This window comes from Cucurbita moschata, unplaced genomic scaffold, assembly GCF_002738365.1.
Source record: "Cucurbita moschata cultivar Rifu unplaced genomic scaffold, Cmos_1.0 Cmo_Scf00003, whole genome shotgun sequence".
In the NCBI taxonomy this organism is placed as follows: Eukaryota; Viridiplantae; Streptophyta; class Magnoliopsida; order Cucurbitales; family Cucurbitaceae; genus Cucurbita; species Cucurbita moschata.
In genome coordinates this window covers 5,111,313-5,134,165 of record NW_019268519.1, presented here as the reverse complement: position 1 = coordinate 5,134,165, position 22,853 = coordinate 5,111,313, and the positions used below count along the sequence as shown (strand labels likewise).

The following is a 22,853-nucleotide window of genomic DNA, read 5'->3' as shown; positions in this document are numbered from 1 at the left end:
TTTTTTTTTTTTTTTTTTTTTTTTTTTTTTTTTTTTTTTTTTTTTTTTTTGGTGTTTCTTTGGCTCAAAATAAAGAGTTTGTTCTATGATGGAGGAGGTCCTTAAGCATCTTTTGTTTCATTACAGTTTCATGATAAGGGTTCAATCTTGTGAGGAGTTAGGTTTTTATTTATTTATTTACTTTGCTGTTTCGAGGGGCCTTTATATTGAGGCGAAGAATAAGAATTTGCAGTTTTGACTGAAAAAGGAAGAATTTCAGAGATTGAATGGGAACATACCGTAATAATTGCCAGACTTCATTATTGAGGTGCTGAAGAAAGATGTGTTTTGATACTGACAGGGCTCTTATGCTACGTCAAAATGAGAAGCAGTCTTGAGTGAAAGTAGGAATTTCTTATCTTAAATTTGAAAAATGTAAAACACAAACACGTGGCTTCTTCGAAGTCACCCCATGCAATGCGGGTTGGATTAAAGTCAAAGGTCTTCTTCCTATTGATCTATGGAGAAAGAGGAATCTGAAGGGAAAAAGCGTGCAGAATATTTTGACTTTAACTATAAGTAATGAAATGAAATAAATTCAAAGATCAACTTCTAAAAATCGGTGAAGCAAATGATCACTCCAAAAAATTTATATGGAAGTGTCTCCTCATACTTGCTGTCAGAGGGAACTTTTGAAGCATGAGAGACATTATTTTAAAAATCAGACTGCTAATAATGGAAGTGGTTATTGTTGCTTTTTTCGAGATCTTCTTTGGCGGTTTTCTTCTTCATGTTTTATTTATCTTTTGGCTCTTGTAATATTTGGAGGTCATTACTTTATTTGTTTGGTTTTCGTTATTTGAAGGCCATTACTTTGTTTGTTTGGTTGTTCTGTTTCCTCCATCCCTTAGGAAATTTGTATCCTTGAACATTTTTCTGTCTTTCATCTATCAATGATTTGTTTGTTTCTGGTTAAATGAAGAATTCTGCCACATAACCCATCCCAGAAACATCTTCCTACAATTGCACACTTCTGTAAATTGGTTGGATGCACGCATCTATTAAAATAAATGTGGGACTTTGGATTTTTTGTTAAGCTATATGCTCTCCTATATCTGAATATGCTTTCAGGAAATACTGACAGGAGTTCATCTGGAGATAATACTCAAAGAGAATCATCAGTGGGTTGGGAATTGGATTCTTCAAGTCAGCTTACCAAGAGAGAGAGTCATGCATTCAATCATTTATTTCCACATATTTTTGATGAAAAAGTTTCTCTCAGGAAGAAGGTATGTTAAATTTCTTTTGAGTTGGCATACTACTTTATGTCTTTTTGACAAATTTACTAAAAGCATATGATTTCATTCAATAGTGATGCAATAACTAGATGGTTATATTAAAAAAGCACTTTGAGAAATAAGCTAGATGATATGCCAAATGATTTTGAAAATAGTTTCTGTATGATATATGAAAATCAGGGAGAGAAAGATACATTTTTCTGGGGGGTTGTGGTTGCAATGCTGGAACGGTTACTCTAATTTCCTCCATCCTATCTCTCTGAAGTCTTTGGGTGTAATGACCCACTTTTCGAAAGTCTCGTGCGACGGATCATCACTTATTGATGTGGAATATTTGAACATATACATAAATTTAAACTTTTAAAACATGCATGCATTGAAAAAAATTCAGGTAAAACAATAGTCAAATCATTGAAGGAAACAAAATGACACAACTGAGTTTATAAAAAGTATGAGAATAAAAAGACACCAATCTAATCCAACCTTAGCTCGTGTAAGTTTTCGCCTCAACCGCGCCATCAAGCCTCATCTGAAAAGAAAATTGAAGTAGCAAGGATGAGTATAAAAATATATTTAGTAAGTAGCCCATTGGTAGTTATTAGTTCATTCTTAAATCTTACCATTTTCATTTTGTTCGTTCGTTTGGTGTCCTATTCTTATTTGAGAGTTTGTTCCCAAGTATAGGATCTTCCTAGGCTACACCCTAGGTTTATTTGTTCCACCTAAGCTCAACTTAGGATAATTAGCGGAAGCTATCAAATTTTCATCTCTTGGTCTTATTTGAACCTCCAGCCCTCGAAGTTCATCTTAAGTTCTTAAGGTATCTTAGATCATCGTTTTGCTAGTCCCCTTCATCATTATCATTGTTCTAGATCTGTATCATAGGCCCATGAGGTGCTACTCTAACGTCAATTTCAACCCATAATCCTTGTTCACAAGGGAGGTAGCAAGCCTCTGCTAACAAGTTCTCATTTACCTATATGGTCCTTGTTCTAAGATCACGATTATCATTTGAGCAAGATCACGATTAGGAAGTGGTTGGAAACCCCTAATCACAACCACAATACACTTCCAAGTTATTTTAAGGTTCATGCATTCTCAGTGTTCATCTAGTTCAACCAACTTTCAAGGGTACAGGGAAAGACCCAGTTAATTGGCAAACTCCCTAATAGTCCTCACAGGGTACAAGTATAAAATCAAGCCAGTTCTAAAATAGTTCTCCGGACCCTCAACACAGTCTAGCTGAGTTCACGATTAGGGGTTAATTTCCAAACCCCTAATCATCCCTGTATAACCACATTAGCATAACATGTATAAACAAATCATCAACCGGGACATAGCAAATTATTCTGAACACGAATACCTAGTCATGCGTTTGATTTCATTTAGCTCAGAGTTCAATCCATCCATTTCTAGAAAAACATGCATCATAACAGTTTGCTATGCTTTTCATAGATCAAGTCAGTTCACTTTAGTCTCAAATTCTTATAACATGCTCTCTACAAGCATAGCTAAATCCGAAGTTTCAAGGTGCTACTTGCTTGATATGCACAACACTTTTTGTTCGAGTTTGAGCCTCCAGAAATTCCAAATTTCACCGAACTCTTCAAAAAGGTCCTACATTTAGAAAAATTATGAGGAGCTAAAACGATTGAATTGCACAAATTGGGGAAATCCAGTGCGATTGGACCGGACTGGTCTACGTGAACCGGTCTTCACTGACCTGTCTTCTTCCTCGCGTGTCTCTTGGTCTGCCGTCTGGTTCTCTCAAACTGCACCACGATAGGCCGTGATTCCTTCAACAAACTGGTAGAGAGTTCATTCCAGCTGAAATTCGTACTTTTTGGCCTCCCTTGCATGTCATCCCTGCGCCTCCTCTGCTCTCGCCGGCCACAGCATATGGTGGCAACAACTCACGCGTTTTCTGCCATTTATTTATTTATTTTTAAAAAACAGATATTACATTGGGTTTCAATTCTCTGCTTTCTCTCTCTCTCTCACATATATGCACACACTTTCTATTAAAAATGATAGAGGCAAGGAGTCGTTCAAGATCAACTAAACATAAACAACAAACTTATCATCATTTCTTTTCTCTCCGTACATCTCTCCCATCCCACACCCTTTCCACTGTTCACATGTCACCCAACCATCTAACTTGATTCTTTATTCTTCTCAATGATTCGTAAGACCTTATCCATTGACGAAAGCTGTGACCTTTCTATCATTGAATCATCAAGAGACTAATCCTTCACCTCTACTCTGAAAATTGATCTCATTCTTGGTTGATCACTGGTTTCACTACACTAATAGACTGCCCTTAAACCAAAAGTTTTTAAAGAGAGTCGTCTTGATGAATATGTGCTTTGGATCAAAAAGATATCCAATAGGATAGGCCATTGGGTAGAGATTGCTAAGCTTGGAGTGAATGAGGCTTAAATAAGATTATCAAATCTATTGGTGAAAACAAGACTGGCCGGAAGTAGTTCCTTGCTCTTCTTAAAAGGACCTCCGAACCACCATCCCACTTCCTTTAATGCCCTTTAATCAAGATCCTCACATCTGATATGATGCTGGAATCCATGGCTAAATTCCTCAAATTTCTTTGGAGATTGAATCCATGCACCCTGCAATGATTCAAAAACCCACCTCGTGCGTACAGACCTCACATGTGCCTTCCACAATTTTATCAGAACTGTATCATGGAGCCACATTCTCATATGAAATTTTCCCTGTTCCATCAGTTGACCCCTCACCACAAGCTTTTGTACCTCAATCTGATTTTCACGTACAGCCTACCATACCTACTTCCACTTCTAGCACAAATCCCTTTGACACACCTCTCACATGCCCATTGCCTTCGATATCTGCTCCTTTTCCTAATCCACCTTCGACTTTAAAAACAATGTTTGAAAGCACAAACCTTCTCAACCTCATTTTTCCCAATCCTTTGGTCACGTGACCTACATCACCCTCACACCTGCCAAGCCCATAAAACTTAAAAAAATTTACTATGATGTAGTGTACATCTTCTCTGCTTGGACAAATATATTTTATAATCATATGCTCCTCGTACAAAGTTATAAATCAAAATTGTGTTTGCAGCTCAAGTTGTTGAAAAAGGTTGCCACAGTTCAAGAAGATGGAACTGTGCAAATGGAAGTTCCAGAAGGCATTCAATCGGAAAACTTCCATTTTGAAACTGGTATTATGCATGATGGAGCTGTAGAAGAAGAACCCCTAGACGTTCCATTCACCCCCCCACTACAAATTGTGATGCTCATAGTTGGCACAAGAGGGGATGTACAACCTTTCGTTGCCATTGGGAAGCGATTGCAGGTTCTCCTCACTTTCTCTGTTTTTTTTATCAAAATTTTAACTGATTTTTCATTTGTTGATCTTTCATTTTTATTATTCTTATTATTTTTTGTTTACATGTATTGGTTTAACAATTTTATCATCATTGCCTTGTTACATGCGATTTTTTTCAGATATGTTCTTGGCTGAGATATAATCTAACAAACCTTGTGAAACCCTTATGGCGTTGTATTGTTGTGAACTTTGAGCCTTTTAACTCATTACATACCTCACCTTGGCATTTTAATGAGACAAAATAATAAAAATTGGATATCTTTACAATTTTTCTTGAAATTAAAAGCTGAACAATTTATAAACATGCTACAATATTTTGAGGAAAAAAGAGTATCATTGTGGAAAAGAAAATGTCACGGTAGTACTGGCTTCACTACTTAACTACTAAGTCTTTATTTAAGTTCGATGTTCTTTGTATGTTAGCCCCTAGTTGTAAATTCATGTGATACCTCATCAACATTTGCATGGTCCCAGTGCCTGGGGTTAACTTATATAATGCAAGGCATATTTATATCTATTACTAAGAACTTTAATTAGAATTCTTATTATATTTTTTATAACATAATTTGTTGGCTTCCAAAATATATTATCCAAACTATATTATCTGGGTTTGACACTTTAGGCATTGTGACTTGCAAATGTTTCGTTCATATTGGCTAAATTTTCTGTTGGTACTTTTAGGTTAGATCTTGTTGTAGTATAGAAGTTTGTACAGATCGACTAAATTTTTGTCCCATTTTGATTGTAGCAAAGGATTAATATGCTCCTTACATGGAACTGAGGAATTGGTTTCCTAATCAAATCTCATGAACCCTTTCTAAATATGCATTAAGATACAGGCCCTGTTCTTCAACAAACTTGATAGGTTAAGTTAATTTTAAGTTGACAGAGATGATACATTACTTGCAGGAGTATGGCCATAGAGTTAGATTGGCAACTCATGCAAATTTTAAAGATTTTGTACTCTCTACTGGGCTGGAGTTCTTTCCTTTAGGAGGAGATGCTAAAGTTCTTGCAGATTGTAAGTGTTCTGATTATTTTCCCATATGTTTTTGCATCACATTCAAAAGGCTATAGCAATGAACACATTCAAAATGCTATGGAAATGAAGGCAATGAACACATCAGTATTTAGAAAGTGAAAAAAGAAAAAGAAAAAGAAGAACTTCACCTGAAAGACACAACAATGATGAACATAATCTACATACACTCCTCTCCTGCTGCCTCTTTGAAAAAGTTAGCTTTGCTACTAACTCTCTTCTGGGTATTGCTTATTTCTTACAGATATGGTTAAGAACAAAGGATTCCTTCCATCTGGACCTTCGGAGATACATACCCAACGAAATCATTTGAAGGATATTATTTTCTCATTGCTTCCTGCATGCCAGGATGACGATCCAGAATCTAAAATTCCATTTAAAGCAGATGCAATAATTGCTAATCCCCCTGCATATGGTTAGAACCAAATTTATTCTTCTATGTTCTTTTTCTTGGGATTTCTTAGTTTTTTACTTATAATCTTCTCTCCTTGTGCTTCCATTTGTTCCCTGCCCTTTAAACATCGGTTAGAGTCTTTTTGGTTAATAAATAATTTTTCATTTTGACAAGTGACTGAAAACTCCTTGGATTGGCAGCCAATTCTCGATTGATTCAATGGAATAAACTGTAGCGACCCAATTTTCGATAGTTAAAGGTACAAACAATATCCACGGAGTTAAGTTAAAACGGTTTACAAAAGATACATAAGTTTCAAGAAGTAGCATTTAAAATAATAATAAAATGACAAGAAGGATGACGACTTGATCTAAAGGGCACCCCCTATAGCGGCATGACTCCAACGCTCCCGCTATCAACAGTGGTCTGTACTCCATCTGAAAAAATAGAATAACATGGAATAAGTATAAAAATAGTAAGTAAGCAACCTACTTGTAGGCTCTCGTCGTACTTATACTTGATTCTAGTCTATGCTTGCCGTATAAGGCTTATGCATAAAACTCTATACACTACTACTTCTCTAAAAGAGTACTTATTAGGCTCTATGGCAAGCTCTAGTTTACTTAGACCCTTATGTCAGGCTTTGAGATACATGGCCCTTATGACGAGCTCTGAAATACGTGGCCTTTAGGAAGGGCTTTAAAATACATGGCCCCTACGAAGGGCTATGCTTTACGTTCTCTTAGGTCCATCCTCAACCTTGTTAATTGTGCCTAGGTTAAATCTTATAAGTATGGAGGAGCCCTTCGCTCTAAAAAAGGTAACTGCACTCTGCACATGACTGCCTACTGAGCTCTAATCAAAAGGTTCACCTTAGTGGTGTCGTGCAACAACTGCGTAGTCCTAAGATCAATAGACTACCTGTTGCATAACCTTTTCAGGATACCGTCCTTGGGTTAGAACAGTAAACTAGGTCTTAGGAACAATAAACTACCTGCCATATCGTCTTTTAAGGCTAAGATAGTAAACTACCTGTTGTATCGCTTTTTCAGGCGGAAATAGTTAACTACCTGTTGCATTGCCTTTTCAAGCAGAAACAACAAACTACCTATTGCATTGTGGAAACAATTAACTACCTGTTGCGTCATCTTTTCAAGCGGAAACAATAAACTACTTGTTGTATCGCCTTTTCAGGCGGAAATGGTAATATTCCTGTTCACACCCTCTCGGGTAGAACAATATAAGGTCATGACTCCCCAATAGACACAACTGTAGTTGCCTCAGTAGTATACCCTCTATGACTCTTGGGATTCTCTATGAGTGGTAACTGAACTCTGTGTATCAAGTAGATCCTAACCCTCCCTTAGCTAGCTCACAAATAGGGGTTGCACCCTAATCGTCCCTATGAGATACCTAGTCAACCCAATGTTCTGTGAACTCCAAAACTAGATAATAACGTAGAACAGCAGTACAGGGTCTAACATACTCATAATATGTATTCTAGAACACATAACATAATTAGGCATATACGGGTTCCCAAACTCTAAATCATACATTTATAAACATATATAAACATACATCATGCTCAACATGCTCAAACAAGGGGTAGTAAAACAACCAAGACATGTTGGAAAACTTATAAACATATTAACTCTATCAGAGTTCACAATTATGCATTACGGAAGCGGTAAAACTAAGTACTGTGCTAAACCATAAACTATTAAGTTTTCTAGGCTTAGCTATCATTGAAACTAGCTTAACTAGGCTTCTAAACATGATTTCCAATCATTTGCCCATGGTCCTACTCCACTCCAAGTATTTTTTAAAACTTGTTCCATGTGGTTACTTATTTGTTTGTTGACTTCCTGAGTTTGGTTCGAGTCGTTAAGAATTTCAAGTTTTCCAAAAGTCCACAATCTGCCCTAAATTAAGTCAAGAGAATAAAACTGGTGAAAATGGCTAGCTTCAAATTCTTTAAAAAAGGGATGTAGATCGAGAAACTAACCGTTGACTGTACGGTTATCTTCTCCAACTTGCATGCGTGTCATTTTGCTTTCCTTTCTCTTTTTTCTTTTCTTTTGAATATTCTTTTATTTATTTTCTTAAAAATGTAGGTGTTACATAAACTCCTCCTCAACCGACACTACTGCACTATCACCAAAGACATCATATCCTTCAATTTTGAAAGTGCATATACTTTTCTTGTTAATTGAATCGTTCCAAAAGATAGAGAAATACGCACCCCTTGAGCCTAATGATTTCTGAATTCTTCACCGTTAGCTAACTTAAAAAACTGAGTGGATCTGTGAGACTACAAATTCTTGGATAACTTCAAGTAAAATTCCTCATTAGCGGCACAGTTCAAATTTCATCCTTCAGTGAAGTATCGGAAGAATTTCACCAACTAGAGGGAAATATATATTCTCTCTTTGCAAACTTGTTTACCTTTGTTGACTGGAAATACATCCTTCCTATGCACAACCGCTGAATTTAACGCCTTTTGCTCACCAACCATGTGAATAAATTGCCACACGTCAGATACAAGTGTTTCCTCCGTTGCTTCCAAGTCTAGGAGCTGTTCCTTGATGGTGATTCTTTTCAAGAAAGTTGTGTCTGAAGCTCCCAAATTCCTGAGTACATCGATTGCTTGGAGATCACTAGAAAGAATGGATTTATAGATTTTTATGCATAAAAAAGCATCAAGATTTAATAGCCTCTTTCAGTTCTCTAAGCTTCCATGTCCAAGCCAGCCTTTTAAGGAGTTTTTGTTCCACCAATCCTATCCTTCATGAGAGAGTTAAAAGGAAAGATGCTGCATCCATGTATTCTCAAACTTAAAGGATGATTGCCCCATTTTTCAGCTCCAAAGGTGATCATAGTAGGGTAGAGGTCAAAGGTAACTCAATCAAACCTTTTAACTGATGCACTTGAAAAATTTGATATACAAGAGTTCGAAGCTATGATTTTTTTTTTTAATCAGCAATTGGGCAGGGCATATTCTGAAGGCTAGACCAAGAAAATTTACCATTTACAGGGAAAGTCTGTCAATGAATCATTGATTAAATGGAACGGATGCAATGATTCATGCTGCAAGTGGGAGGTTTAGCATTAGATTTCTCATGGGATCAGCCAGAGGCATTAAAATCCCCACCAAGGATCCAACTATCACGGTATCAGTACATAGAAAAGATCAGTCAGTAGTACTAAAAAAAAGAAGAAATTAGGGACCTCTTGCCAGAATTGGGGCCTTAGAAGGATGTGTTGGAAGGACCGTTTGTGTACCATAATTTACAACCATCAGTCAAAGAAAAGTAAAAAGGAAAGGGTGAAAGCACCTTCAATGACCTCCAATACATTGAAGAACAGGTTGTTCAAAAGGATAAGTACTACACTCGAGGATCCAAGTGCAATGCTTGATTTGTGTTGGAGAATAAAGCCTTTGACCAATGCACATTTCTTCCATGAACTAAGGCCCCTGAAATTCCATGTTAGAAAATCGTTTCGCAGTAAGCAACCCCGTAGTTGGAAGTAGGCAGGTTTTTATATTTGATTGAGGATAACAAGTTTCTTTGGAGACTTGGGTGACTTATTTGGATCAGCAAACCAATGGTCAGATGGTTTAGAGTAAGGAAGGCTAGAGCTCAAGGTCAATGAACCAGAAAATTTCTTGGGATTTTGGCCTGAGAAACCTCAAAGATGATGAAACCTTAGAATTGGTTGATCTCCTCAGCTACTGTAATCGGTCACCTTGAAGGCAGAAAATAAATCATGGTGTTGGCCAATTGATTCTACAAAGAAGTTCTCAGATAGATCTTTGATGGAAGACTTAATTCATACCCAGGGGCCAACGGCAAACAATCTTTTATCTGGTAATTTATGAAGACCCTTATCCAAAGAAAATTCAAGTTTTCCTTGGAAACTTAGAGATGGAGGGATTATTATGGCTGACCAACTTCATCGACATCGATATTCCATCAAAATTGACCTTCACATTGAAAATCCTTGTCAGGATACCTCATTCTTCTTTCAATTGTATTCATTTTGACTTGGGTACTTTTATTAAAATTAATATGTTATCGAAGATTCTAGATTGTCTGGCTTGATTTCTGTCCATGCTTAATTGGTCATAAGTTTGCCTCAAGTAAAGCGCCCATCAAAATTGACCTTCACATTGAAAATCCTTGTCAGGATACCTCATTCTTCTTTCAATTGTATTCATTTTGACTTGGGTACTTTTATTAAAATTAATATGTTATCGAAGATTCTAGATTGTCTGGCTTGATTTCTGTCCATGCTTAATTGGTCATAAGTTTGCCTCAAGTAAAGCGCACAAGCACCACCCCTTTTTTGCCTGATTGGCTAGCAGTTTGTTTCTACTCGCTTGAATATCATCTAATGAACTTAAATTGCTTCACTGACTGTTCAGGTCATACTCAAGTTGCTGAGGCGTTGAGATTACCACTTCATGTCTTTTTCACAATGCCATGGACGTAAGTCTTGTATTGATCCAGCTGTACATAATTTTCAAATAGTATTATTCTAAATTACAAGCGTAGTTACTGGACTTTTTGGATTGTGTTTATAGGCCCCTAAACTTTAACAACATTGAATAAATCATTAACTTTCAATTTTGGTGTCTAATTAGTTGATCTTCAATTTTCTGATTCCTTTTTGGGTTCCTTTTCTGGCCCTATTACTTTTTGTTTGGATCTGATTTCACTCATTTGTGGAGTTTGCATCAATAGATTTTTTTTTTTTTTTTTTGGGTATTATTAAAAAAGAATTAGCTTACAGAAAGTGCTGCAACAACATAGCCCAATTATGGTTCTTATTCAAGAAACAAAGGTGGTGGGTCCTTCCTCAAGAATTTTCATTAAATCCATGTTGGTCTTAAATGAGATTGGTTGGGTCCACATCTAATCCTTTCCAATATAGTGGAAAATCTTAAAGCTCCCCTTGCTTTCACTCTTGATTCTTAGAAAACTGATAAGTCAGCCATGTTATTTTAAATTTTGTATCCCCGACAATCTAGAAAGGTTATGAATTGGAGATATGAACATCAAAGAAGTATTGATGTTTTTTCATCTGCATGATGATGTTATGCCAGAGATCAAAGTTATGATCTGTGATTAATTAATACACGTAATTTGAAAAGCACAATTGTTCCATTGGATTATGCAGTAACCATCAGCACCATTTTTTCAGGCCCACCAGTGATTTTCCTCATCCTCTAGCCAACGTCAAGCATCATATGGGAAATAGGGTGATTTACTCCTGATGGTTCTCACTTGTTGGACTTTTGTTTTTCTTTCTTTTTTTAATACATCTAAATATTTGCTCTTTTGGCAGTTGTCGTATAACGTAGTTGATACTCTAATTTGGCTCGGAATTCGTGACATTATAAATAGCTTCAGGAGGAAGAAGTTGAAACTGAGACGAATATCCTATCTTACTGGACAGTACAGCAGTCTTCCGGAGGTGCCTTATGGTTATATATGGAGTCCTCACCTTATTCCAAAGCCCAAAGGTAAAATCACTTCTGTTGATATTTGTAAGATGGCTATAGCATAATTGAAAGATAATATTATTTTTAGTAATTGTTGCCTTATGGTTATATATGGAGTCCTCACCTTATTCCAAAGCCCAAAGGTAAAATCACTTCTGTTGATATTTGTAAGATTGCTATAGCATAATTGAAAGATAATATTATTTTTAGTAATGTTTCCTCCCCAAAAAAGATTCTATTTCATTGAGAATATGAAAGAATACACTAGGCATACAAAAAAAGAGCCCATAAAAGGAGGCAAACTACAAGAATGACCCCAATCAAGCAAACTAAAATCTAAAGTATAGTTATGAAGGCCAACAAAATTTTCTTATTAATCTCTGCTGGAGTATCTTGAACATTAAAGTTCCAGATTTTCTAAATGTACGTAAATTTAGATTGGAAGTTTGAAATTTTTGCTTTATCTAAAGACTCCCAGTAGGTACATCATGGCAGAATTAAGCATGAATGGTTTGAATCACTACAGTTGTGGGAATAGAGAGATAAAGAACAAGTCTGGGTAAATTTTTGAAGACTACACATGCAGAACCAGAGTTGATAGAGATGGAGTGAGAGGGAGAGTGTACCTCACTTCTTGCAAATCATAAAATCAAATTCAGATTCAATACCAAATACCCTCTTAATTTCGCCCGTTGAATTATTGTGGAATCCTTGGAAGGTGATCTTCGCAATGCAACCTTCATTTCTTTCAGTTCTTCATCTTTCTGCAGCCCCAAACCTTTCCTTTTATTTCTTCGACTCCACCAATATGATAGCCCACCCTTCCTATTCACATCCCCCTCCCATGTATTCTATGCGCACAAGCTAACTAGCTGTCTGATTCATTTTTCTTGTTACCCCTTGTGTATGTTTTCAGAATCGAAAGCCTTTCAAATCCTTTGAGAAGGGGATTCTCGTATCCAATCAAAGAAAGAGCTACTTCTTTTCCAGATTATTCATCAGCCTCCGCTCCTTTTTCCTCATTTCTTATTTATTTCAGATATTTGTAGGTTTTTTTTCTTTTCTTTTCTTTTTATAGTTGTTTTTATCCGAAGTCTGGCTATTACTTGTTTAAGAAGCACTTAGGTCCTGCGACACCCCTTCCAAGGCTTAAGTATGGACTACTAAAATTTTAAGGAACATAATTGCAGCTTAATACTTCTGGGAGCTGCATTAGCTTTAGCAAGTTCTTTTGTCACTATCCTCCTTTGTTTACTTTATTCCATCTAAATTAATATGGTATTTTATCTCGAGGACTTGTGTTGGAGTATTAAAGTATTGATGTAAAATTAAATTTACCGCAATTCATTGTTTTTGGGTTGAGTAGTGAATTGACAGTATGACATCCATCCTTATTTCCTCCTTTTCCCAGGATTTGTTGTTTATAAATTCTTGCTGCTATCATTTCCTGTTCTTTGGGAATTCTGTTACTTCATGTGGTACTCGATGATCCCACTCGTACTCCTTGTTTTAATGAAAGCCTTTTCTCATTGTTTCAGATTGGGGGCCTAAAATTGATGTAGTTGGATTTTGTTTCCTTGACCTTGCTTCAAATTATCAACCGCCAAGTTCCCTTGTGGAATGGTTAGCAGCTGGTGAAAAGCCCATTTATATTGGATTTGGCAGCCTTGTGAGTTCTATTTTCAACCTTTTTGATCTTCTAGTATTTTAAATGTTTTAAGTTTCAGTTACGCTATAAACAATTATGAAAGGATGAAATTATCCATCTAGTTTTTCAATTTTGAGTTTGATGCAGCCTGTTGAACAACCACAAGAAATGACACAGATCATAGTTGAAGCTCTGAACATTACAGGAAGGAGGGGAATAATCAATAAAGGCTGGGGTGGTCTTGGAAACTGTTAGTTTAATATTTCTATCCTTTTTCTCTTTTTGCCGGTTCATTTATGAAATAGAAAAAAGATATATATATGTTTCGTGGCTTCCAATGCTCGACTGATGGAAGGCATATGGTTCTGTATATCTAGTGGCAGAGCCAAAAGAGTTCGTGTACGTGCTGGATAACTGTCCTCACGATTGGCTATTTCCGAGATGCATGGCTGTGGTAAAGTTTTTAAGTGCTATCCTTAAATTACAACTTGGCATGGTTGTTGTCTTGGTCTTGAGAGGAATAGCATGATTGTTTAGAGGGGTTGAGAGGTGGTCAGGTTGCTAGGTTTAATGTATCTCTATGGATATCTGTTCATCAAGCTTTTCATAATTATCAGTTTAGTCTTATGCTTCTAGATTGGTTAGTGTTGGGACTCTTTGTGGGTCAGTTGTTTCTGGTACATTCTTTCATCGGCTACATTCATTTTACTCGGTCAAAGCTCGGCTCGTTGCAAATAATGGAATGTTGAACAATATTAACTTAAACATTTTTCATGTTCTCTAAAAATGATTCAGGTACACCATGGGGGTGCTGGAACAACTGCAGCTGGTCTCAAAGCTGCTGTAAAGTCTCACCATTCCTCTTTATCTTTTTTGACACTGTTGTTATGCATAATGACGGATCTCAGCCTTGTTCCTGTTTTTGTTTTTTTCAGTGTCCAACAACAATTGTGCCGATCTTCGGTGATCAGCAATTTTGGGGAGACCGTGTGCATGCAAGGGGACTCGGTCCCCCGCCTATCCCAATAGCTGAGTTTTCGCTTGAAAATTTGATTGATGCCATAAACTTTATGCTTGAACCCAAGGTATTTTAGCTACTTATTTCAACTTTTGGTGACTTCTAAAATTAATATTTGAGTTAACACAAAGTTATCATTTTGGTCCTTGTCCTTGTAATTGAGATTATTGAGACTTGCCCATCAAAAACTCAGAGAGCCCCTTTAGACTCTATACTCTATCAAGCTATTCTATGTTCGATGAAATTCTTTCTGACAAGAGTCTTTAGAATTCGAATCAATCGGTACCCCTATCTTTGAAAGTAGTCCTTCATGTTCATTTGGTCCCATAGAAGCCTAAGCCTTCGTTAATAAATAGTATAGCACACTGATTTCATGTTGCAACTTATAGAAAGGTAATCATCCTGAGAATCAAGATAAACATAGACATTAACGTTGTATTTTAACCAAGCTCTCGATGTCATAAGTATGTGAAAATGTGCATGTTGCTCGGAAGAAAGAGTCGTGTTTCAATTACTGAGCTCTTTTCATCGTCTTATTGTTTATTTTTCTGGGATGGGCTGATTGCACAGGTAAAACAGAGGGCTGTGGAACTGTCGAAGGCCATAGGAAGCGAAGATGGCGTAGAAGGTGCAGTGAAGGCTTTCCACAAACATTTTCATCAAAGTAGAGCTCTGATTGTCTCAAATACTAAACGTGGCTTTTCAGTTAGACGCCTTCTCCATATGTCTTAATTCTTTTGCTCCAGTTGATGAATACAATATATTTCTTTTTTTGTTATTATTTCAGTTCTAGCTTCATCGATGTATCGACCGTACAATTTTCTAATATACTTTATACTTGAGGTCTGTGTTGAATGACATAGGAAGTTGATAAGATCAAGGTGTACAAGGAAAGATACAGGCACAGGTATCGCTTGGTGCTCTTATGAAAAAGCAAAGTCCAATGGCCTTCTCATTAAATTCAGCTTTGCAGCCATTGTCGCACTCCGCATCTTTGCACCCTCCGCCATGCAACACCGGGCAGTGCCCATCAACGCTTCTCGTTATCCTTTCCCCTGCACCAACTTCAATCCCCAATACCAAAATAACCCACAAGTTTTCTTAAATCTTCTTGTTCTCTTCATCATTATATGATGATTCATCAATGTTTAAGATATGAATATGGGGTAGTTTGTGTAGCCGTTTTAAAACGAGTCTATTACGGAGAGGTTTTCACACCGTTATAAGGAATGTTTAGTTCCCCCTCTCCAACTAATGTGGGATCTCACAATCCACCCCCTTGGGTTTCCCTTTTGATACCATTTGTAATAGTTCAAGCACATCGATAAGGGTTTTCCCTTTTGGGTTTCCCCTCGAGGTTTTAAAATACATCCGTTAGGGAGAGGTTTCCACACCCATATAAGGAATGTCTTCGTTTCCCTCTCTAACCAATGTGGGATCTCACAATCCACGCCTTTAGAGTCCAACGTTCATGCATTGATACCATTTATAACCGCCCAAGTCCACTGATAACATATATTATTCTCTTTGGGTTTACCTTTCTAAGATTCTCCTCAAGGTTTTAAAACGCTTCCATTAGGGTTAGGAAGAGGTTTCCATATTTTTGTAAAAAATGCTTTGTTCCTCTCTTAAATCAAACCGCTCTCAAAGAAAAAGATGTTTACTAGTGAAAATGAGGAGGACCACAAGGAAAACGCTTGAGAAGGAAATGAACTTCATGCTTGGTTTGGATTATTGTTTGAAAAATTCCAATTGAGAATGTCTTGTAATTGGTTTCTTTGGTATATATAACAAGATTTTGGATTTGCTTTCGGCCTTCTTCTCACCTTGCGGTGACAGCACCAACATCACATGCTGATTGTGAGACTGCCTTAGTGCAAAAAATACCTGAAATGGGTGCACAAACTACCAGAAATGGACCTTCAATAGAGCGAGCTTTTCCTGGCCTTTTCTCGGGATCGATCTTTCATGATCGGAAACATTGAGATGCCAAAAAAGTCCCATGCCTTTCCGGACCAACCAACCCGGCCCTCAAAAGTCTCTATGCATTTTGGGAGCTGGAGCAGTCATGCTTAAAAGTTAGATTTTCTCAACTGCCATAACCTTACTTGTCCAGCTTCCATTTGCTTCGCCTATCCATTTGCTACTTGTCCAGCTTCCATTTGCTTTGCCTATCCATATGCTACGGTGACGCTAATTTCGCTTGGTTTGTTCTAGGCACAAGTTTAGTTCTTCAAGAGGTAGAGAAAGCGAAAAGTTAGTTACGACTTTCGAGATTCTAATAACCATATCAGAACGCCCATCCAAATTGTGGAGAATATTTGTGTGAGAATTGTGACACGTTATTGAAATATAAGTTTGTTGGTAACCATTTTTTAGTTTAGACTATCATTACGAATATCTTTATGCTTAAATTTTATCATTCTATTAGAAAAAATGCATCATTGCATTTAAATAGAGTAACTCTATTTGTGAATTTTCCGGGCTTATGATTGTGCATTTGTCGGGCTTATGATTGTGAATTTGTCAGGCTTATGATGCGTTTACGCTACTGAACCAGAGGGATGAGGGAAGAAGAAGAAAAGTGATGGAAGGAATGAATTATAACACCTTTGAACGATATAAATTTTAAAAGTCTAACATCCTAAACTCAAAACCGGTAAGTTGTATCAAATCTAAAAACCTAAAAACCTAAAAAAACAAGAATGTTCTAACAAGTAATTTTCCTAGGAAAGTTCTAAAAACCTAAAAAACAAGAATGTTCTAACAAATAACTTGAACGGCAAGCCGATTACTTTGCTTGCAACCAGTTGATCCAAGATTGTTTTCCGAAACTTCAATCGAGCATTCCCTTTGTCCAAGACATGCCTACAATTTCAATCAAAATTCATCAGGAAAAAAAAAACCCAAAACCCAGAGTGTCATCCATTTAACAAAAACAAATTATACCTTCTCGATGACTAATAAGGCAGTGGAGGACTCACAGGAACCCTTCTGAAAATTGTCACAAGTGCCATTGGGGTTCCCAAAACTCACAAAATTGATATCAGAGATGGTTCGATCATGACACGAGAGCTCCAATGTGCTTCCTGCATAAGGCATTGCGCATACCTTTCTCACCCTCGTTGTTTGAATATCTATATCCAATGGCGTCCCACCAAACTCTTCGAATAAAATCAGTGTGTTCTCTTCCCCATAATTCAAGTAAGATCTTGGGATATGGTACCTAAAAAGTTAAAAAAAACCACACTTTCATTTGAGCTAAAAGTTGTAGGTTGTTGAAAAAAGAATTCAAAATCCAAGAACTCCTCAAGAACGTACCATCTTTGAGTAGGCTTTCCACAGTTAGTGGCACACTTGCCATCAGAGTAAGCCCCACGAAAGTCACAATTTGAAGAGCAGCCATTCTCATTCGAAAGATAACTTGGCCAATACCTTCCGATGCTTAGTCCATTAACCCAAGCATGACCCTTCCCCATGCCCATCAAATCCACTATCACGGCTTCACTTCCGAAGGGAGTTTGGAAATTGGTCTATACAAAAAAAAACCAATCATAAGTTCACTAACATCTCATTATACTAACAACAAGAACACTTCAAAACTAGAAACGATTCAGTACCTTATACCAAACAAAACTTTGATTCAATGGAAGATTGCCATAGTTCCAGGGCTCCCTTAATTGACAATTGGGATTGAAAAACTCCGACTTTTCACCATCTAAACCAACCTTATAATACCACTCATTGCTTGACAAATCCCTTATTGTTTCTCCATCAGCAATCAATTCAACCGGGCCATGAACTCCTACATCAGTATTCTCAAAGTGTGCCCCATAATTCTGTTCATCAATTTAAAATCTCAGGTACACATCGAAGAGTTCGAGAAGGGTAGTTAACAAATTTGACTGAATTTTCATGTACTTACCGGCAATCCAACTGTAGCACTTAGTACAGAAATTTGGTTGAATCCATACAACAGATCACTGATTTCCTTCTCAAATACGAAACTATATTTGTCCTTTTGAGCATGTTGTGATCCTAGAATTGAATTATGAAGCGCGTTGTCATGTCATTTGATGATCACAAATGATTTAAGAGTAGTGAGTTTACCAATATATCTCCCGTTCAAGAATGCATGAAGTATGTGGCCACTGGTCTTAACACGTAGTTTTACATCATTGCCAAAAAGTGGATCAGATCCGGTAAGATGGAAGCTGAAGGTAGGATTAGTCTAATCAGTATGATTAAGATTAATTAAGAGGGATTAGGGAAAGGATAAACGAAAATTTTTTACCTAGTGATGTACCACAAGTAATCACTGGAATCATTTGTGAGAACCTTTTGGTCAAGAAGGTGATTGGCAGTCATCACACAATCAGTAACTTCACCTTCACGTGATATGAATTCTATTTTCTCGTCTCTCCATTGCCATTGCATTGGCTCTTTAAAGTTTCCCTCGCAGCTTGAAACCCTCTCCCTTATTGTCGTTTGAGTATTCACCTGATATTCATAGGAATGTATTAGAGATCATTATACTGGTAGAGATTGAATGTCTGTCGGTGAATGAGATATTGACCTCGGCAGTGTTGTAAACTTCAGTTTCGCAGTTAGGAAGAATGCTGACAGACCAACCACGAACTTTGTAGGTTCTGTTTCTAAAGGTGATATTTCTGTCATCATTTTTTGCATTTCCAAAGAAGCAACTTGATTTCCCTTTATAGGTGTAACTTGTTGCCTGATACAAAGGTTGTCGGTGACAGGTAGGTTAGAGACGTCCATTTTAGTTACGGGAACCCACCTTGAATGGAGGGAGAAATCCCTGATTAAATTGAAAATGGAAAAGGGAGTGGGAAAGCTCCCCTATCCCGTATGTCCATTTAACCTACGGAAACCCACCTCAAATAGAGGGAGAAATCCTCACTCACCGTTGTCAAGTGACCGTATTCAGTGTGATTGACATCACCATAGGTCAAAACTTCCTCCATCGACTTCACAAGATCATGAAGTTGCTTCAAATGTCCCCATTTTGGCTGGGCCGTATTCCCTAATTAACCACAACTCAACATCACCAAACTCAATATACCATATATCGTATTCAAATCACGATCGAGATCAGAATCTAAACAAGTCGAGAATGTACCATATTCATCGAGAGGTGCATTGTAATCATAAGATGTGGTGATATAAGGACCTCCCGAGGTTCTACCAAAGTTCGTTCCACCATGGTACTATAGAAGGAACAAAATATAAGAATTTGCAAAAGAAAAACTAGTTATAGGATATGGTGTAGGTGTACCATGTAGTAATTTTGCAGGGTTCCACCGTATTGGAAGAAACGTCCCACAGCAAATGCAAGATCTTCCGCTGTTCTCAATGGATCTCTAGAACCCCAAGTCTTAAACCTAATTATTTTAGGGGTAAAAAAAAAAAACTTCATTTTTTTTAAATAAATAATAAAATTAATTAAATAAAAAGATTAAATACCAGCCAGTCCAATTCTCAGTCCACATTTTGGGACTGTTTTTGCTATTGGGTTTAAACTGGTCACAATAAAATCCATTGCAGGTGTTAATCTGTAAATTTAAGAAAAAGATAAATTAATTAATTATAATTAAAAATAAAATTATTTTTAAAAAAAAAAAACAGTAAATTCATACTATGGGCTGAGGAGCATCATCCTCTTGACACATGATCCAAGGAATGCTGACGTTGTAAGAAAGTGCCAAGTCAGCACACCACTTCACATATTCATTTCCAGCTTGTCCATATGAACCTTTTACATTTCCATACTCATTTTCAATCTATTTTTTTTAAATATAAAAAAAAAATATATATATATATGATCAGTATTATTATTTTTTTTCATTCTAAAAAAGAAAATTAATTAATAAAAAAATAAAATAAAACCTGGGCAATAATGATGGGTCCTCCTTGTGATGCAAAGAGCTCATAATCCTTCATCATATTTACTATCAGCCTGGAGAATTTTTCCATTTCATCCTAAATCACAATAATTTTTTTTAATAAATGTTAAATAATAATAAAATTAGTGATAATTAACAAAATTACCGTGAAAACTTTATTGTTGGTCCTGAATTCAATGCCCGGAAGGTTATGCAACCAAACAGGGAATCCACTGCAAATGAAATTTAATTAATTAATTAATTAAAAAATAAACACAAAATATAAATAAAAAAATAAAAAAAATATACCCATAATTCTATTCTGCACACACGTATGGTCCAATTCTAAGAATAGCATAGAGCCCTTGTTCTTGAATGGTTCGAATAAATCTCACCAGATCGTTATTTCCTGAAAAATCATACTGAAAAAAAAAAACTTAGAAATAATAATTTTATTAAAAAAAAAGAATAATATCTATGTGGAAATTACTTGGCCTTGTTGAGGCTCGTGGGCATTCCAAAACACATAGGTTTCAATTGTGTCAATGCCACCTTGTTTAGCCTTCTCTATTAAGGATGACCACATCTACATCCAAAATAACCCAATATAACTCATTAATTATTTATAAAAAAATGAGTATTTAATTAATTAAATTTATTTAAAAAAATAAAGAAAACCTCAGGAGTGCTGCGACAATAATGGATTGAACCCGAGATGATAATTTTCCTTTGTCCATTAATCGTAAGAGCTCTTCCATCGTAAGAAATCGAAAGCTTTTCAGCCGAACAAAACAAAACTAATATCAAAACTAAACTGTTTACCAAAACTAAACTTTCTTTGTAACCCATTTTGTTGTATCTCAAATATGGTTGAATGTCTGGTTGATCTCTACTTGAATCTCAAAGAAAATTTTGTTGTAACTGGTGAAGTGATTAACGTTGATCTCCGGTTGATCTCTACTTGAATCTCAAAGAAAATTTTGTTGTAACTAGTGATCTCTGTGATCTCTACTTGAATCTCAAACAAAATTTTGTTGTAACTGGTAAAGTGATTCGTCCTTATATAAGTAATTATTTTTTAGAGTTTTAATTTTAAATATGATTTAGATTTTGTTATCTATCTTATTTTTTATATTTTAATTTTGATTTTATTTAGATTCTGTAATCTAGGTTTATGAAATTATTTATTTTTTAATTTTAATTTTAATATAATTTAGATTTTATTATAAATTTATTAATTTTATAAAAATTTTAATTTTAACAGCATTTAGATTTTGTTATCTAAATTCATTTTTTTATTTAGCTTCATTTTTTTAATAGGAAATTATTTATTTATTTATTTATTTTTAATTTTGATATTATTTAGATTTTATAATGTGGAATATAGGAAATTATTTATTTTTTAATTTTAATTTTGGTATAGTTTAGATTTTTTTATCGTGTTTTTATTAATTTTTTAAAATTTTATTTTTAATATTGTTGAATATGAAATTATTATTTTTTTTTTAATTTTTAATTTAAATGATTTAGATTTTGTTATCTAAATTCTTTATTTATAATTTATTTTAATACGAAATTATTTTTTTATTTTAATTTTAATATGGTATAGATTTTTTTTATTTATAATTTATTTATTTTTTTATTTTAATTTTGATATGGTATAGATTTGGTAATACAGTGCTTTTATTAATTTTTAAAAATTTTATTTTTAATATCATTTATTTGTTGAATATGAAAGTTTTTTTTAATTTTAATTTTAAATGGTTTACATTTTTTTTTATCTAAATTCTTTATTTATGATTTATTTTAATATGAAATTATTTTTTTTATTTTACTTTTAATACCGTATAATTTTTTTTTATTTTTTTATTTTAATTTTGATATAGTTTAGATTTTGTTATCTAGTGTTTTTATTAATTTTTTAAAATTTTATTTTTAATATCATTTAGATTTGTTCAATATGATTTTTTTTTAATTTTAATTTTAAATGGTTTAGATTTTGTTATCTAAATTCTTTATTTATGATTTATTTTAATACGAAATTATTTTTTATTTTAATTTTAATATGATAGACATTTTTTTTTATTTATGATTTATTTATTTTATAATTTTAATTTTGATATAGTTTAGATTCTGTTATGTTTATTAATTTTTTAAAATTTTATTCTTAATATTGGTTGAATATGATATTTTTTTAAAAATTTTAATTTTGAGTGGTTTAGATTTTGTTATCTAAATTTTTTATTTATGATTTATTTTAATACGAAATTATTTTTTTATTTTAATTTTAATATGATATAGATTTTTTTAAATGTATGATTTATTTTTTTATACAAAATTATTTATAAAATTTTAATGCTAATATAGTTTAGATTTTGTTATTTAGCATCTTTATTTAGAATTTACTCTCCTATACGATTTTTTCTTTCTTTCTTTTTATAATTCTACTTTTTTAAGTTTTGATTTTTTTTTTTCAATTTAATTTTAAATTATAGCTTTCTAAATTTTAAAAATAATATTTCGATTTTAAATAGTGAAGTAAGTTTAGGTGTGATATCAAATGTTTAACCTAAACCCAAAATTTTTACAACCCAACTCTTTATTTTTTAGTTGGGTTCGGGTTGTTAAAATAAAAAAGTTTTATTTATCCACAATTCATACTTATTCGATACAAACATGATATAAAAGATATTAAA

The 22,853-nt window shown here is 34.7% G+C and overlaps 1 protein-coding gene and 1 pseudogene across 4 annotated transcripts in view; one reads left to right on the top strand and one right to left on the bottom strand.

Annotated features, from left to right (window-relative positions):
- Positions 1–15,128, top strand: part of LOC111439468 (sterol 3-beta-glucosyltransferase UGT80A2-like) — a 20,548-nt gene extending 5,420 nt beyond the window's left edge. For 2 of the 4 annotated variants that reach the window (XM_023077143.1, XM_023077150.1), the window contains 13 exons: positions 1,111–1,268; positions 4,383–4,616; positions 5,559–5,670; positions 5,933–6,103; positions 10,509–10,572; positions 11,288–11,345; positions 11,432–11,609; positions 13,127–13,257; positions 13,384–13,486; positions 13,614–13,690; positions 14,032–14,079; positions 14,172–14,321; positions 14,825–15,128. In XM_023077143.1, the coding sequence (XP_022932911.1) occupies positions 1,111–1,268; positions 4,383–4,616; positions 5,559–5,670; positions 5,933–6,103; positions 10,509–10,572; positions 11,288–11,345; positions 11,432–11,609; positions 13,127–13,257; positions 13,384–13,486; positions 13,614–13,690; positions 14,032–14,079; positions 14,172–14,321; positions 14,825–14,986 (1,646 nt within the window). In that variant the 3' untranslated portion in view covers positions 14,987–15,128. The other 2 variants (XM_023077155.1, XM_023077146.1) reach the window with 2 other exon arrangements.
- Positions 15,129–15,130: 2 nt separating this feature from the next.
- LOC111434323 lies at positions 15,131–21,006 on the bottom strand (annotated as a pseudogene).
- Between the last annotated feature and the right edge of the window lie 1,847 nt (positions 21,007–22,853).